We start from the raw sequence: 14790 nt of genomic DNA on the forward strand, positions 1-14790 counted from the left end.
TTTGGTGAGTTTAATTGAAGCCAAGCGTGCATTATTTACCTAGGTTGTTTTGATTTTCTGATTTCGACCACTACCGTTATATCTTCCTTTCTTGATGTTTCCATCTGTAAAATTTTTCGTTCGCTTTTCAAATACAAAAAACTTACTTTAGTAAAATGATATATAGTTTCTGTTAAGTTGTAAAAAAAATTGTAATCATTTTGGTGAGTTTATATTGAAGCTAAGCGTGAATGATTTACGTAGAGTTTCTACGTAGGTTGTTTTGATTTTCTGTTTTCGACCACTTCCGGTATGTGTGTGTGCACGTGTGTGTGTTGGGGGGGGGGGGGGGGGGGGGGGGGATTAGGTCGCTCGCGCATGAAGGGAAACTTCACTGTAGTTTGTAGTTGTTTAAGCTCCATTTACATCAGAAATGGTTAAAAATGTTTATTTGATATGTGTTCTGTACTGACACTGAGTGTTCTGTATAATGTCTCTTTTTTACGCGTACAGAGGCCAATAAAACAAAATCTCTGTCACGTTTATATGAATGTAATGTGAACTAGGTTTACCAACCTGATCCAATCGGGACAACCACTCCATGGAGTTTCATAATCTCCTTTGCCATCCGAGCATTTATTTATTACAATTTTATGGCTAAGGCTAAGGCTAAGAAAAACACGGCCAAAGGATGAACTACAAAAGAGTCAAGGACCCCATATTAAAGCAGATCACCTAAGATACTAAGATAAAAATACAAAAAAGAAAGTGAAATTATAATAGTAATAAATAAGTAAACAAGAAAAATATTTAAAAATTTTGCTGATCCATTTATAACATCTCTGCTTTTGATGGCTTTCTTACAACCGCGGTGGGTTGGATACTGGAATGGCCTGCGCTGTTTCCAGTATTCCCCAAGTGAATGACGATGCTTAGGACATAGAAACATTTTACTTGCCTTTGATGGAGGCAATTCAAAAACACCGGCTCTGGCCAAAATAAGTTCGTGTTCCGTCAAATTTCCCGCGACAAACACAATACCATACTGACAATATATTACTTTATTTAAAGTGGGAAACATGCTTAGCTTAGAATAGTTAGTTTACAGATGTTCCACTAAAATAAGAAATAAAAGAAAACTAAAATAGAATCTATAAGAATGGCACGAAGTTAAGTGGTTAACTACCAGGCCCGTAGGCTGGGGGGGGGTTCGGACGACCCCCTCCCCCCCCCATTGAAAAGGTCCGGTCTGCGGAATGATACAGCATATTGTCCGCTTAAAAGAATTTTCACTGACGTTATTTGTATTCAGGAGTGAATTTATTTTCAACAAAAATAACATAATAAACTAGTAAACCTTTCACCTGTATTCCCCTCTTTTCCAGTTTTCAGACTAGAACCAAAGGCAGATCGTATCACAACTGCATCTCATATTGATTCCACTGATTTGAATATATATTGCAGCCCGTTTAACAAATTTCAACAAGTTCTGAGAATTCGGAAGGGTAGGCTTAAGCAAAACGCTTAAAATTTATTTCTCTTATGCAAAAGTCTCATTTTTAAAGCCATCGACATCTGCATGCTGTAGCAAGTGAATGCGAGCATCGATGGGGAAAGTCGCTTGTCTAACCTTGCTCTTCTATGCATCCACTATGATACCCCTGTGCACCTTGACGCGAACGAAAGTAGGCTGTTGAGCTCACTTACACCCCGTAGACAATAAGCTCTGATACGTAACGGTGGTAATGGCTTGGCCAGCATATATATAGGCTAGTACTCTAGGGCATACAAATTTTTCAGCATCTTTTTTTTTCAGTTCAGGCTGGAGCTTTTTTCAAGTTAAAGTGAAAGGCAATATTTACTGGCAACGGATCACATATCTCTACCCTTTCGCGATGAGATCAAGGCTCATCGCGCAAGTGAAAACTGGCTCCGGACCAATGCAAACACGTACAATGTTATGTGGCGTTAAAGAAAAGCTCGTTTATATAGGAATAAGTGAAAGTGCAATCCTCTGTTGTGAAATCTTTGACTTTATGTGCTTCCAAAATACAAGAAAAATCGCCATAAAGTAAAAAAAAATCCCCATGGCAGCGTACCCACTGTTGGATCCTCGAAAACGGCGGCCCTTGCGGTCCAGTTAACCAGATCTATAGTCCAGTCCCTGAACTCTCCCTTCCGCGCGTCCTTTAGTCTACAGCTCTTTAAAGCTGGCTTTGTATCGCCCCTGATGGCATTTTGTGTGCACTGCTAAAGTGAATAAAGACAAAAAATACTAAGCAAATGTTCAGTCCAACTCAGTTTGGTCCGCTTTAAGAGAAAACGAACCTACCCGGGCAAAAACCAGGCTACGGGCCTGACTACGGAATCATTACAATCTCCAAAGCGAACGAGCTCGGTTATTCCCCTTAAATTACCACAACTACCTTTGTACTTCGAAGTGTATGACAGAAAGCACAACTCCTCCATTTTGTTGGAAAATGTGAAAACTTCACGAGAACAAGACAAAGTATGATTGACATGTGCTGGATGGCGGCGGGTTTTTATAGGCCTCTTTTTGTTTTTGCTTTTTTCATTCCTGATCATTCGCATATCTTTTTCATTTACATATTTGTTTACAACTAAACAGAAACTATATATCATTTTACTAAAGTGAGTTTTTTGTATTTAAAAAGTGAACGAAAAATTTTACAGATGAAAACATCAAGATAGGAAGATATACCGGAAGTGGTCGAAATCAGAAAATCAAAACAACCCAGGTAAATAATGCACGCTTGGCTTCAATTAAACTCACCAAAATGGTACACACAAAGACAGCACAGCATCAGGCTCCGGACAGTGTGAAACAATATTTAAAATTTTGTACAGTCAATTATTGATTTCTTCAGTTGGCACATAACGTGGTTAGATTAGATTGCGTGACACAACTTTCAATCAACGTTCGCGTTCAAGCCGATGTTTTGTGTTCGGTTAATTTCTTCGGTTGTGCTGCCCGCTACTTTCCTTCATTTGTTCATATTATCGGAATCATATGGTTTGTGCAAAGTGTTTTATGGGCAATTAATGGTTTTAATTCGAAACTTTCTGCGAATACTATGCTCGACGAAAACTAGAAAGGAATGCGAAATCTAATTGCATGGCGGACTTGACCTTGTGCGGTTGACTTGCAGGTAGGCGACAGTATATATATTTTTGACTAGCTGGTGAGGTTTTCGGGTCTTAAATGATGTTTTGTTGTGCCAGCTGTTATTTCAAAGTTTTGTTAAGCTAGGACGTTTGCGAAATATTGTGTTATTCATGCTAAATTCGTTTCGCGTGAGCGACTTTCTTGTGTCAATGTAAATAAACATGCTCGCAACAACAGCAAAGTTGCTGCCTGGCTGCGCTAAAAATTCGCTTAAACCACAACATATTTTTACATTTCTATGCTCTTTGACTTCTTTTTAGTTGGTATGGATACAAATATTACGCGGAAGTAGTTGGACTTTTGCGCAATGGCCAGTTGAAAATGTGCATTTTTGAGCTGTTGGCGTTTATGGCGAAGTAGGCTGCAAACAAAAAAATATTTCGTATTGTAAGTTTCTTTTAAACGAACCGAAAGTGTGTGCTTTGTATAAATAAAGGTCCAATTTAATCCAGGAAAAGTAAAACAATTCCTAATATCTTATAATTTTGAAGCGGTGAACTCGACAATTTTCCTATTTTTCACTTGTCGCCATTGCTAAAAATAGGCCAGTCGCGGTCCAATCGAAAAAAATTCATAAAAAAATTATTTTTCGATATTTGCAAAAACTAAGGTGATTTCGTTTGCTTTTGAATTAAGATAGACTCGTGGGCAAAGTTTGAAGGCAATTGTGTTACTGATCCGAAAATTAGCAGAACGGAATTATGGCGACTGCCTCTTAAAGTTTCAAATTTAAGAACGGTTGGAATGGCGCCTCCTCTGATTGGATGCTGTAAAGAACTTGTTCTCATGACGACATTTAGTGACCAGCTCAGATTTCTTGTTGAGGAGCAAAACATCGCGAGCGGATAAGATGCAGAGCTTTTCAGACAGACATAGATTGCAGCGGGAAGGGTTGCCTCTGTATGCGTTTGCTCTCTTGATGATGCGCCAATTAATTTGATAGTCGGTGTTGCTGTCTTTCAAGTGCCAGATGTGTTTCGAAAGTACTGTAGCGTGCGAATGTTCGCTGATTCCAACCACCCTCCATCCGTCATTAGGCAAATTCCTGCGTCTATTGGCACAAGAATATCAGGATTATCTTGCGACGCAGAAGAGTTCAGCAAAACCTCCCAGCTTTACAACGATGCCCTAAAATCCAGCGGTTACAAGGAGACAATTCAATTTGACAGAAATCAAAACCAAAGAAACCAAAGAAAGAGGTCAAGAAATATAATCTGGTTTAATCCGCCTTTTAGCCGAAGTGTTCAGACAAACATCGCAAAATCCTTCCTAAACCTGGTTGATAAACATTTTCCAAAAACAAGCAAACTCCGCAAAATCTTCAATAGAAACAGTCTCAAAGTCAGCTACAGCTGCACTACCAACATGGCAAATATTATCAAGAGCCACAATCAGAGAATCCTTACTGAAAGCGATGGTGTTAGTAGCGAAAAAAAATGCAATTGCAGAAATAAAGACCTTTGCCCTCTCGATGGTGCGTGTCTTTCACGTAACGTAATCTACGAAGCCACTGTAACAACAACAACCGGAAACACAAACACTTACATTGGAATGACAGAACACGAATTCAAAACAAGATACAACAACCACAAACTCTCTTTCAGAGACCGAAAACATTCGCACGCTACAGTACTTTCAAAACACATCTGGCACTTGAAAGACAGCAACACCGACTATCAAATTAATTGGCGCATCATCAAGAGAGCAAACGCATACAGAGGCAACCCTTCCCGCTGCAATCTATGTCTGTCTGAAAAGCTCTGCATCTTATCCGCTCGCGATGTTTCGCTCCTCAACAAGAAATCTGAGCTGGTCACTAAATGTCGTCATGAGAACAAGTTCTTTACAGCATCCAATCAGAGCAAGCGCCATTCCAACCGTTCTTAAATTTGAAACTTTAAGTTTATAACTGAAGTTTTTTTCACTCTAACAATCAGTCTGATGATCGCTTAGTGCGTGAAACTCGAGTTACATTTACTCTCTATCTTACTATTTGTATTTAGCTCTGCATATTCATGCATAGAGCACTCCTAGGATAAGTGAAGCAATCTCGTCATTGTTTATTCGTTTATATATATATATATATATTTATTTATTTTTGTATTGCTAAAGCACTCACCAGATATCTGAAAAAGGTTGCTGTCAGCTCGTAGCTTCCAGAAGATCTTGCTGAATACTTTGTCACGACCTCTTCACAGGAATTTACTACAGGAAAGAAAGACGGTTGTGAAAAAAAAAAACGGATTACGTCACCTTAATAATGCTGACAGCAAGTGCAAAATATTCAAAGAACAAAAAGCGGCTGCCTAGCTACAGGCTCAGCCATACGTTCTTTGTGACTTTTGTTGTCAAAAACAGCCATCCAGTCATCAAATTGCCAGTGTCAGTAAATTTGTTATTTTAGAAGTTGTACTTCTAAGGAGTGAAAATTAATTTGGGCCATACCCACAAAATAATATTCTGGCACCTTTAGGGAATGTTTTTGAAATTTTCCGACCATCACCCCCGTCATTTTTATGGGGGATCCCCCTGGGGCAAAACACTAGGAACTATTTGATACCTGGTTTCCTTTGAATGCCTAACGTAGTTGAAGCTGTATCTTTTCCAACCTTGTTGCTGGCTGTACACACATACGAACCAGTGTCTTCGACAGAAAAATCGCGAATGCTTAATACACCGTTGATAACATTACTTCTTCCTTTTGGTAAAGAGCCCAAGGAGCGTGTCCATGTGATAGTAGACGGAGGGTAACTGAACGCTTCACAAGAAATTGTTGCCGTGGTTCCTTCTTTGAAGATCAAAAACTTCCTCGGCACTTTAGTCAGCTTTGCAGCGACTGTGAATAAGACAGAATACAACTGGGATTATAAAAAGAAATACCAAAAACTTTTCTAAGTATACTTAGCAGACCACTGGCTTCTGTTTTGTACGTTCAAAATAATATTATCTTGGTGTTATTTTCGGAGAGTTTACTTCTATTGTGGTGTCCTAATGGTTATTGTGATGACTCCGGATCGAGCGGTCCGGGTTAAAGCCCTGGCCGGGGTCACTGTTTTGAATTCTTGGGCAAAACACTTAAAGGAGAAGTTCACTCCAGAATGGCCATTAATTTTTTTTACGCCAATAAAAAGTTTATGCAAAGATATGTTATTCACCAAAATTTCAGCTTCTAACGAGCGCTTAAACCGTACGAAATCCTTTTCTGAAGTAGCCCAAAACTCGACAACTGAACGCCGCCATCTTGGAGCTGTTAATGTATGCGTGACGTCAAAGAGCTCAGCCTGAACTTGAGCGGGAAAATTTTAATTACTTCAAACTCCAAGAAATACAAAAAGAGGTATTTCGGTTTTCACCGCCTTTCAATATTTAAAGAACAATTGCTCAAAAGCGGACACAAATATTTGTGTGTTCCGGCGTTAAATCGGGGTCCGATCGAGTTCATTATCGAAGTGCAATTTTCTGCAACTTTTTCCTTCGAGACCCTCGATTTTTCTCGTCGTCCCGCTCGACAATCTGTCTCTGGGTCTCCGAGGATGATCATGTTACCAATGATGCAGTATTACATACGGTACGTGCATGTTGCAATCTAGATTTGTGACAAACAGAACATAAACAACCAAGAAGTCCATAAACGGCAATGTCGCCAATGTCCTTCGCGGTAATAAACGTCCTCCTCCACTGTTCGCGTCATTCATGGCGACATGAACGCGAACATTGCTGCTTCGTTTTGTTTACAGCATCCATCCTAGTTATTTTACGCCGGACGTTTCCTTGAACATTATAAAAAATTACCAAAGTAGCAGACCGTACCAGTTTCTCGTAGCAGTGCTACTGAAAAGAATATATTTACTTGTTCGCTTGACCACAAATATTCGCCGGGACCTCGATCAAACGCCCCCAGGGTTTATTTAAAAGTTAGCAGTTTTCACCCGGCGTTTATACGAAGCCGGCGTTTAATCGGGGACCCGCGTTTAATCGAGAAAATACGACGAAGTCAACAACAACAACAGAGACTTTCTCTGGTTGATTAAAAATCCTCCCTGAAATAAAGTAAAAAAGTGAAATAGCATAATCGTAACATTGGTTGGAATTGCGTCTGCCTTTTTTGTGTGTGGGTATTTTCACTCAGGAGACTGGATCTGTGATCTTCTTCGAAGCAGTCTTCCGTATAGTTTTCGGAACACACAAATATTTATGTCCGCTTTGCCAGGAATTATCGTTTCTGCCCATTCTTATAATCCATTCGTGAGCATTTTTTCTTTTTTAGATATTGAAAGACGGTGAAAGGTTTTTTGTATCTCTTGGAGCTCTGTTTGAGAAACATGGAGCTCCACAAACAGGCATTTTGACAAACAAAACAAGGAGTTTTGAGTATTCATACTTCAGGCTGAGCTCTTTGACGTCACGCATACATTACTAGCTCCAAGATGGCGGCGTTCAGTTGTCGAATTTTGGGCTACTTTAGAGAAAGATTTCTTAGAGTTTTAGCGCTCGTTGGAAGCTGAATTTTTTTTTTTTTTTTTTTTTTTTTTTTTTTTTTTTAATATCTTTATTGCCATTTTAACATTGTACAAATGTTACAGTGTAAGAAAAAAAAAGAGCAGACGTAAGTTACAATTAAGTTACGTAGTTTATAAACTGTTACAATTTACATATGAAAATAAAGGTACAGGTACATAGGAAAATAAAGTAAATGAAAAAATATAAAATAAATAAACAAGGAAATAAGCTTACATAAAGTCTTTCCACTTTAATTCGAAATTGTTAATAGTTTTATTTCTAACTGCAATATGTTGTAGAGTATCCAATCTGTTTTTTAGAAAAGGAGGAAAGCCGTCAAAAGGTACATCATCGCAGTCTTGGGTCGTACAAAAGATATAATACTTAGCTACAAGTGATATGTAATTTAAAATATCTTTTGTTTGTATGGCGTTGTCATGCCAGCCGTAAAGGATATCGCGTTCTGAAAGAGTAATTGTATTTTGTTGTTTTTCGGACCACCACTTTTGAAATGCAGTCCAGAAATTAGAAATTTTTGGACATCGGTAGAGTAGATGAGGCAATGTTTGCGGCTGCGTTTTACATAAATGACAAGTTTCAGAGTCGCATAAATTCATACGAAAAAGCGAATACCTGGTAAGAAGTATATTATGGATGATTTTATATTGAAAGATTTGAAGCTTTGTTTCGATCGTAATTGCAAAAGGGAAGTTGTAAACATTTTTTAGGCTTTCTTGGGAGAAACCATACCGTAGAAGTCTTTGTTCAGCAGTTGGAGGTTGGAAGTAATGATCCGTAATAGCTGCATAAACAGAACGGGTGTTAATAATATTGCGTAAAGGGGATTCTTGCGACGCATTTTCGTTTTCAAATTGGTCTTTTGCTGCTTTGATTTCGCATCTCCAGCTTGGTGGAATTGCGTTTATTAGACCATAATAAGTTGTGAACGGGATTTTCAGCTGAAAAGTTTGTTGAAATGTGGTATGCGATAAGAAACCAAAATCATCATCAAGCAAGTCGCTAATAAAGGTAATGCCGCTTTGGTGCCATTGTTTTAAATAGATCATGTGTTTGTTTATTAAGATGTTTTTATTATTCCATATAATTTCATTTTGCCGTTTAATATTGTCTTCTGAGATAATATGTTTGTTTTCCTGCCAATGCTTTAATATCACTTGGTAAAAGGGTGGTGCATTGTTTAGATCAAGTTGCCTTGAATTGTATCTGCAGTTTAATAGGAAAGAAAGGCCGCCATGTTGCCTAAAGAAATGTTCAATGAGAATTTTCCAGGAGGAGGAAGAGTTTTGGTGTATCCTGTTAATCCATCCAGGAGTTTTGAGTATTCATACTTCAGGCTGAGCTCTTTGACGTCACGCATACATTACTAGCTCCAAGATGGCGGCGTTCAGTTGTCGAATTTTGGGCTACTTTAGAGAAAGATTTCTTAGAGTTTTAGCGCTCGTTGGAAGCTGAAATTTTGGTGAATAACATATTTTTGTATAAACTTTTTATTGGCGTAAAGAAAATAAATGGCCATTCTGGAGTGAACTTCTCCTTTAAATCTCACTGACAGTATCCAGAAGTATATTAATTATGGATAGCGATGGAAAAGCATTTTATCTAGGGGTGTAGGGATACAGCTAGTTGTTTCATGTCGAAACGTCGGTCTGATGGGCCGTTATATATGTAATTAGACTACAACCCACACTTTACCTTTTAAAATTCTTCGATTTAGAAGAGTTAATTATTCGAGGAGAGTTTGAGTCTTGGAGAAAACTTTCTAGAACGTTAACGCACTATGGACGTTATTGCAAAGTTAGAAAACATTTTCTCAAATACATCAAAAGGAAAACCTATAAACCATGTTTGATAAGAGATATGGACTTCTCTGTTCATGATCAGCTCTAAGCTGATAGGAATTATTAACCCTCGGACGTACAAGGGGGAGTGGATGCAACTAGAAAATTGTTTTTAAAAAGCTTTTTTGTGTGGTCATAATAGTTTCTGATGATTTCTGAACATGACTCTTGGGGTACCGACCCTGTAACCGAAAATGACATATGAAAATCAAACAAGTAATATACCGGTACTCACCTTCAACTATAAGGGTTACAACTTTGCTATCTTTCCCCAGAACATTTACCGCTGTACACGTGTACTGGCCAGAGTCATTAAAGGTTGTGCTTCTTATTTCGAGTCTCCCGCCATTTTGGTTTATCGTCGCTCGTCCTTTAGCGAGAGAGCCACCGACTTTCCCCCAGGACATCACTGGTTCTGGGTTACCGCTGGCCGAGCAGTAAAAAGTAGCGGCCTGGTTCTCAGTGACCGTTTGAGTGACAGGTGATACAGTAACCTCAGGAGTTGAAATGGATTCGCCGGGATCTCCCTTCAGCCCTGCGGCACCTCTAGGTCCGGTATCGCCTGTTTATTATAAATCATTACGTAAATTTAAGCGTAAAATGAATTTTTAATTAAGTTCATTCAAAAATACGAAGATCACTTGAAGAACGCCTAATCTTCCCCAGTCGTCTTTTTTGTTCCTCCTGAGTCCAGGGAGACTTGATCAAACTGAAAACGGAGAGGCGAGACTGAGAGACGACTGGAAACGACTCAGGTCTAAGCTGGTCTTAATTTAATAATCGTTGATTTTTTTCACAGCCACTCTATTTTTTTCAACACAAAAAAAACGAGGGAAACAGCGTAAGGGAACGCTACGGAATTGGGAAAGGAGTAGGGGAAAAAAGTGAAAAAGATTGAGAGACGATTTTACGTACAGTCCCCTATTTTCCACCACCACTCGTTTCTCTCTTGCTTACGCTTATGCTTTCGCGATCGCTTCCAGTCCTCTAGCGATACTTTTCGCGAGTGTCGGTAGTAAATTTCAATGGAGCCAATTAAAAGTAACTGAGCGAGACGAACGAATGTTTATGTGTTGCAGTTGTTTTACCTTTATTGCCCTTTTCTCCTTTGACTCCTTGGTTTCCCATAATACCTTGCTTGCCATGTCTCCCAGGTAAACCCATGATGCCTCGGTCTCCCTTTTTACCCTTAGCACCTTGCGCTCCTCGTCTTCCTCGAGAACCTCTATCTCCTTTCTTACCGGGAGGACCTGGGACGCAAACTTTCTCCATTGGCTGGCACAGTGATGTTGGTTTGAGTTTATTAACCTGTTTGGTGATTTTCACTGCGAACATGTTCTATGGTGAGAGATTTGTTGCTGACTGAGATCAAACTGCGTCGAACTTTGGTGTTGGGATCTATAAAAGAAAAAAGTACTATGCAAATATGCATACCACAGTGACGCGATCAAGCGTCTACATTCAATAAACACCCCCCCCCCCCACCCTTTCAAAGGCTCCCCTGTCTAATAATTGTCTCTTTGTTAACAAACGCTCTTGTTTTCTAAGCGTCCTATACCAATAGGCGGTTCCCGAAAGCCTGGAACAGGCTTGGTTCTACTCTATTTCAAATACACCATCATCAGAGTGCTTTAAGAAAGATCGGTGGTTCATCTTTCTTCTAAACTTGCTTACATCATTTAAAGATTACAAACGAGCTGGTCTTCTAAGTACATGTCTCGAATGTTATTTTCATACGAGGGCTAATTTGCAGCTAGCAAAAGAAATGTCTTTTGTTTTATTCCTTTAAATGATTATATCAAAAAGTGTCTGCCTTGAGCTGTCAAAATAAAATAAGGGCGCGAGGCGTTAAATCGGATAAATTTAACTTAAATAATTTGACTTGAAAAATTTGGCTTGTGCTAGTGCCAACAAGGTTACATTCGGTCCGTATGAAAACCCATGACGGCATGCCAAATATTTTATTATTCTTATGCTAAGATATAACAAAATGTTTAATAATGACTTAAGAGGAAATCCGCCAGAACTTCGAATAGTTATTGGAAAAAAGTATGTACCAAAACTATTTACACCTGATAAGATTGCAAGCTTTTGTGTTACTGCTTCAAATATCTTATCGAAAGAAATCTTTTCTAACAACACCAAACATCGAAACTAATTTCGAAGTTCCACTGAATTCCCATGAATCGCTTAAAAGATGTGAGCTTTTGCCCATAGCTTGTGAACTTTGAATATCATTTTCTCAGACTATGATAAGAAATTGTTGTACCAGAATTATTTCCACCTTATTGCAAACTTTTTTGTTACTGCTTCAAATATCTTATCAAAAGAAATATTTTCTAACAACACCAAACATCGAAAACAAATTTCGAAGTTCCGCTGAATTCCACTGAATCGCTTAAGACGAATGTCCAACATGGCTTCACGTGAGATTTTGCCCATAGCTTGTGAACTTTAAAACTCATTTTCTCAGACTGGAATAAGAAATTGTTATTGGTGTTATCACGGATAATTACTTACATCTTTACCTTTTATCAAGAGTAGGAAATAACGCAATAGGATTTAAATTATTCTGGTACTTGATTTTTGTCCAACTTTAATAAATATTACTCGACTTCCTAGTGGATTCCGTCTTAATACGAGACTTTGAACTTTTAGGTCGCGCCATAAATAAAAACAGTTGTCTATTTTGGTGTCAGTGATACGGGATGTTTGGTTTCAGTATTGCGTGATCAATGATGAACTTAAAAACGCACACTTCCTGTCATTTGATCAGTCACGTATTAAGCTGCCTCTTTCTTCTGTTATAAACAACATTCTGGATCACTTTCAAGTAGGCTTTTTATCCTGTACTTTACTCATGTACCTTTAACACACATGAACTAAACACAGGAGAACGTACTCAGCTGCCAACCAGCGAGGAAATTAAAGCAAAAGTGTTCTCGTTGCTTTTGGTTATGCTCTATTGGTTAGGGCCTTTGAAAGGGTCACTAGAGTAAACTAACACTGTTTGATTTTTTCGCATATTTTTACTGAATTTTCAAATGGAATAAACATTTTGAGAACGAAATCTTATTGCCCGATTTTGCGATCTATGGTTCTGTGGCTTTCCGAAAAACAGCTTAGCGTTTTCTCGTGCACAAAACGACATCTTTATCTCTCTGAAAATAACATACATCTGGAAAATTCGGGGCTGTAGACCCGATAAGCCTGAATTTTCAGTCGATGCCTCAGTCGGCTCATTATTAGTACTCTGAGCATAAAAAGTTGTCTTCTACTTACTCTCTGGCGTTTCTATTTTGTCTTTGTGATCTGTTGTCTGCGGTGATCGTATCTCGATGTGCCTTTCGACATTCGTAATGCGCAATTCATTCATCTCCGTTTTCCTGTTTATCGATTCCATTCTCAAAAACAGCGCAACAATCAACAACATGGAAATACAGGACAGAAACGAAGAACCTTTGTGGAGAACCTCGCCACATTTGACGGAAGATTTCTTGGTTTCGTCCATGATGGATTGCAGTTAACGGACAGTTGTTCAATGAAGCTCGACTGCCGTGCTAACTGTTTGATTCCCCGTCAGCAGTTTTATGTTTCTGTCATACGGGACATGCTAAGACATAACTGTAGAGCGCCGGAAACCGTTATTAATTGATCTGTCATCGTTTGGATAAACCTTTAACCTTTCATTGGCAAGGATGAAGAATATTGTTTTTACTAACACGTGCATTTTTTTGTCATTTTGCTCAGAGCGTGATAGAGCAGGCGCTGCTCTCAGAACCCTGCAGGGGTTATTCCCAAATATTTATTATAAATGAGACTTTGTGTTGTAGAAAAGTGATATAACGCCATGTGTTTTAAACATTAAAGTAGCGAGTGAAACAACAGATCTCCGGTATGTCGACTAACCTTCCACCTTAAGGAAGAGATACACCTGAAAGCCGTTCTACCACTGCTTGACGTGGGTTTAACGGTAATATCTCGCTCGTTCGCGATAAACGCTACAATCGTTACAGGAATCTATGTTTTGGGATGTTTTGTAAATTTTTGGGTGATTTTGGGTGTGTTTGTGAGGAAAGAGTTTTTCTCAAAGGGTTAGTGAAATATAAAAAAAAAAAAACATTGAAGATTTATTGTATTTTTAAATTAAGGATTTGAAGTTGAAAATTATTTAGATGGACACCACAATATCTCGTTACAACCAGGAGTGCTCTTGCGTGGGGGCCCAAGGGCGGATTCAGGGGGGGGGGGGTGGATTGGGTGGCTAGCCACCCCCCTTGATCCACCAGAAAAATGAAAATAAACATATTAAAATAGAAAATAAGGACAATGTACATCCACCTTTCATAGTCAGGCGGCCGTTCAAAGTTAAGAAAGGCCATTTTTCCAAAATAGGAGATTTTCGACAGCCTGTTTTACGAACTTCTGGCTTAATGTAACAAAACATGTGTGTATAATTTGAAAAAAATTAGATTCCTCTTAACTTTTGAGAGTTGTTTTAGCCTTGCTGGAATGATTTTCTTCTCCATTTACATTTTTTTAGCGAGTGTTCGTACCGTTTTTTCGCATTGAAGCGATTTCACAAACAAGCCCAAAGTTGTCCCCAGGCCACTTTGCCAAGGGCTAAAAATGTTCAAGCATGTGGGTGAGCGAAAAACGCATATCTGTTCTTTCCTGTAAGTTCGTGGCCTGTCAACTTTAAATTTCAATCACTGTTCATTTCATAAGAACTAGACTTTTGTTCCGAAATATAACTCAAGGTAAGTTGAAGAAAGAATATTTTGCCAAATTATCAAGGAAAAACAATGGCTTAATAACTTAATTGACAGCTGTATAAAGCTGCTCAGAATCGCGGAAATCACGTCTAAGAGGCTTCAACTTTTCAAAATTTTCTGAGGGGGCATGCCCCCAGACCCCCCTAGGCGGATGGAGCCTTCAGCTCCAATAAATATGTGCCTCACATTTAAACTCATTTGCACTCTCACTTTCAAAAAACTGCCTAAAACCCACCCCCCCCCCCTCGAAAAAATATTGGTAAACAGTCACCCCCCTTTGAAAAATCCTGGATCCGCCCCTGGGGCCAACTGTCTGGTGGAGTGGTGGTGTTCCAAAAATAGCTTTCTTCCTTCTACTTCTTCTTTAAACCTCTTAAAATTTCATTTAAATTCCGCCTTGGAAATTATTGTTCATTTATTACTGTATATGATATGAAGGAGATGGAATTTAATTGAATTCGCTGGATTGAGAGGAGTATGGGCGAAGGGG

At 38.8% G+C, this 14790-nt stretch overlaps 1 protein-coding gene across 2 annotated transcripts in view; it reads right to left on the minus strand.

Moving 5' to 3' along the window:
- LOC144666349 (uncharacterized) overlaps positions 1–14790 on the minus strand; it is a 51333-nt gene that overhangs the window by 2416 nt on the left and 34127 nt on the right. The window contains exons 1-5 of one of the 2 annotated variants that reach the window (XM_078527765.1): positions 12808–12946; positions 10614–10923; positions 9761–10087; positions 5727–6002; positions 5286–5371 (exon numbers count right to left, since the gene is read on the minus strand). The exons of the other annotated variant lie outside the window; for it this stretch is intronic. Coding sequence (XP_078383891.1) covers positions 5286–5371; positions 5727–6002; positions 9761–10087; positions 10614–10860 — 936 coding nt within the window. The 5' untranslated portion in view covers positions 10861–10923; positions 12808–12946. Of the gene's footprint in view, positions 1–5285; positions 5372–5726; positions 6003–9760; positions 10088–10613; positions 10924–12807; positions 12947–14790 lie in introns of those variants that run through there. 2 annotated transcript variants of the gene reach the window in all.

Source organism: Oculina patagonica, chromosome 9 (genome assembly GCF_052425735.1).
Source record: "Oculina patagonica isolate OP01 chromosome 9, crgOcupat, whole genome shotgun sequence".
NCBI lineage: Eukaryota > Metazoa > Cnidaria > Anthozoa > Scleractinia > Oculinidae > Oculina > Oculina patagonica.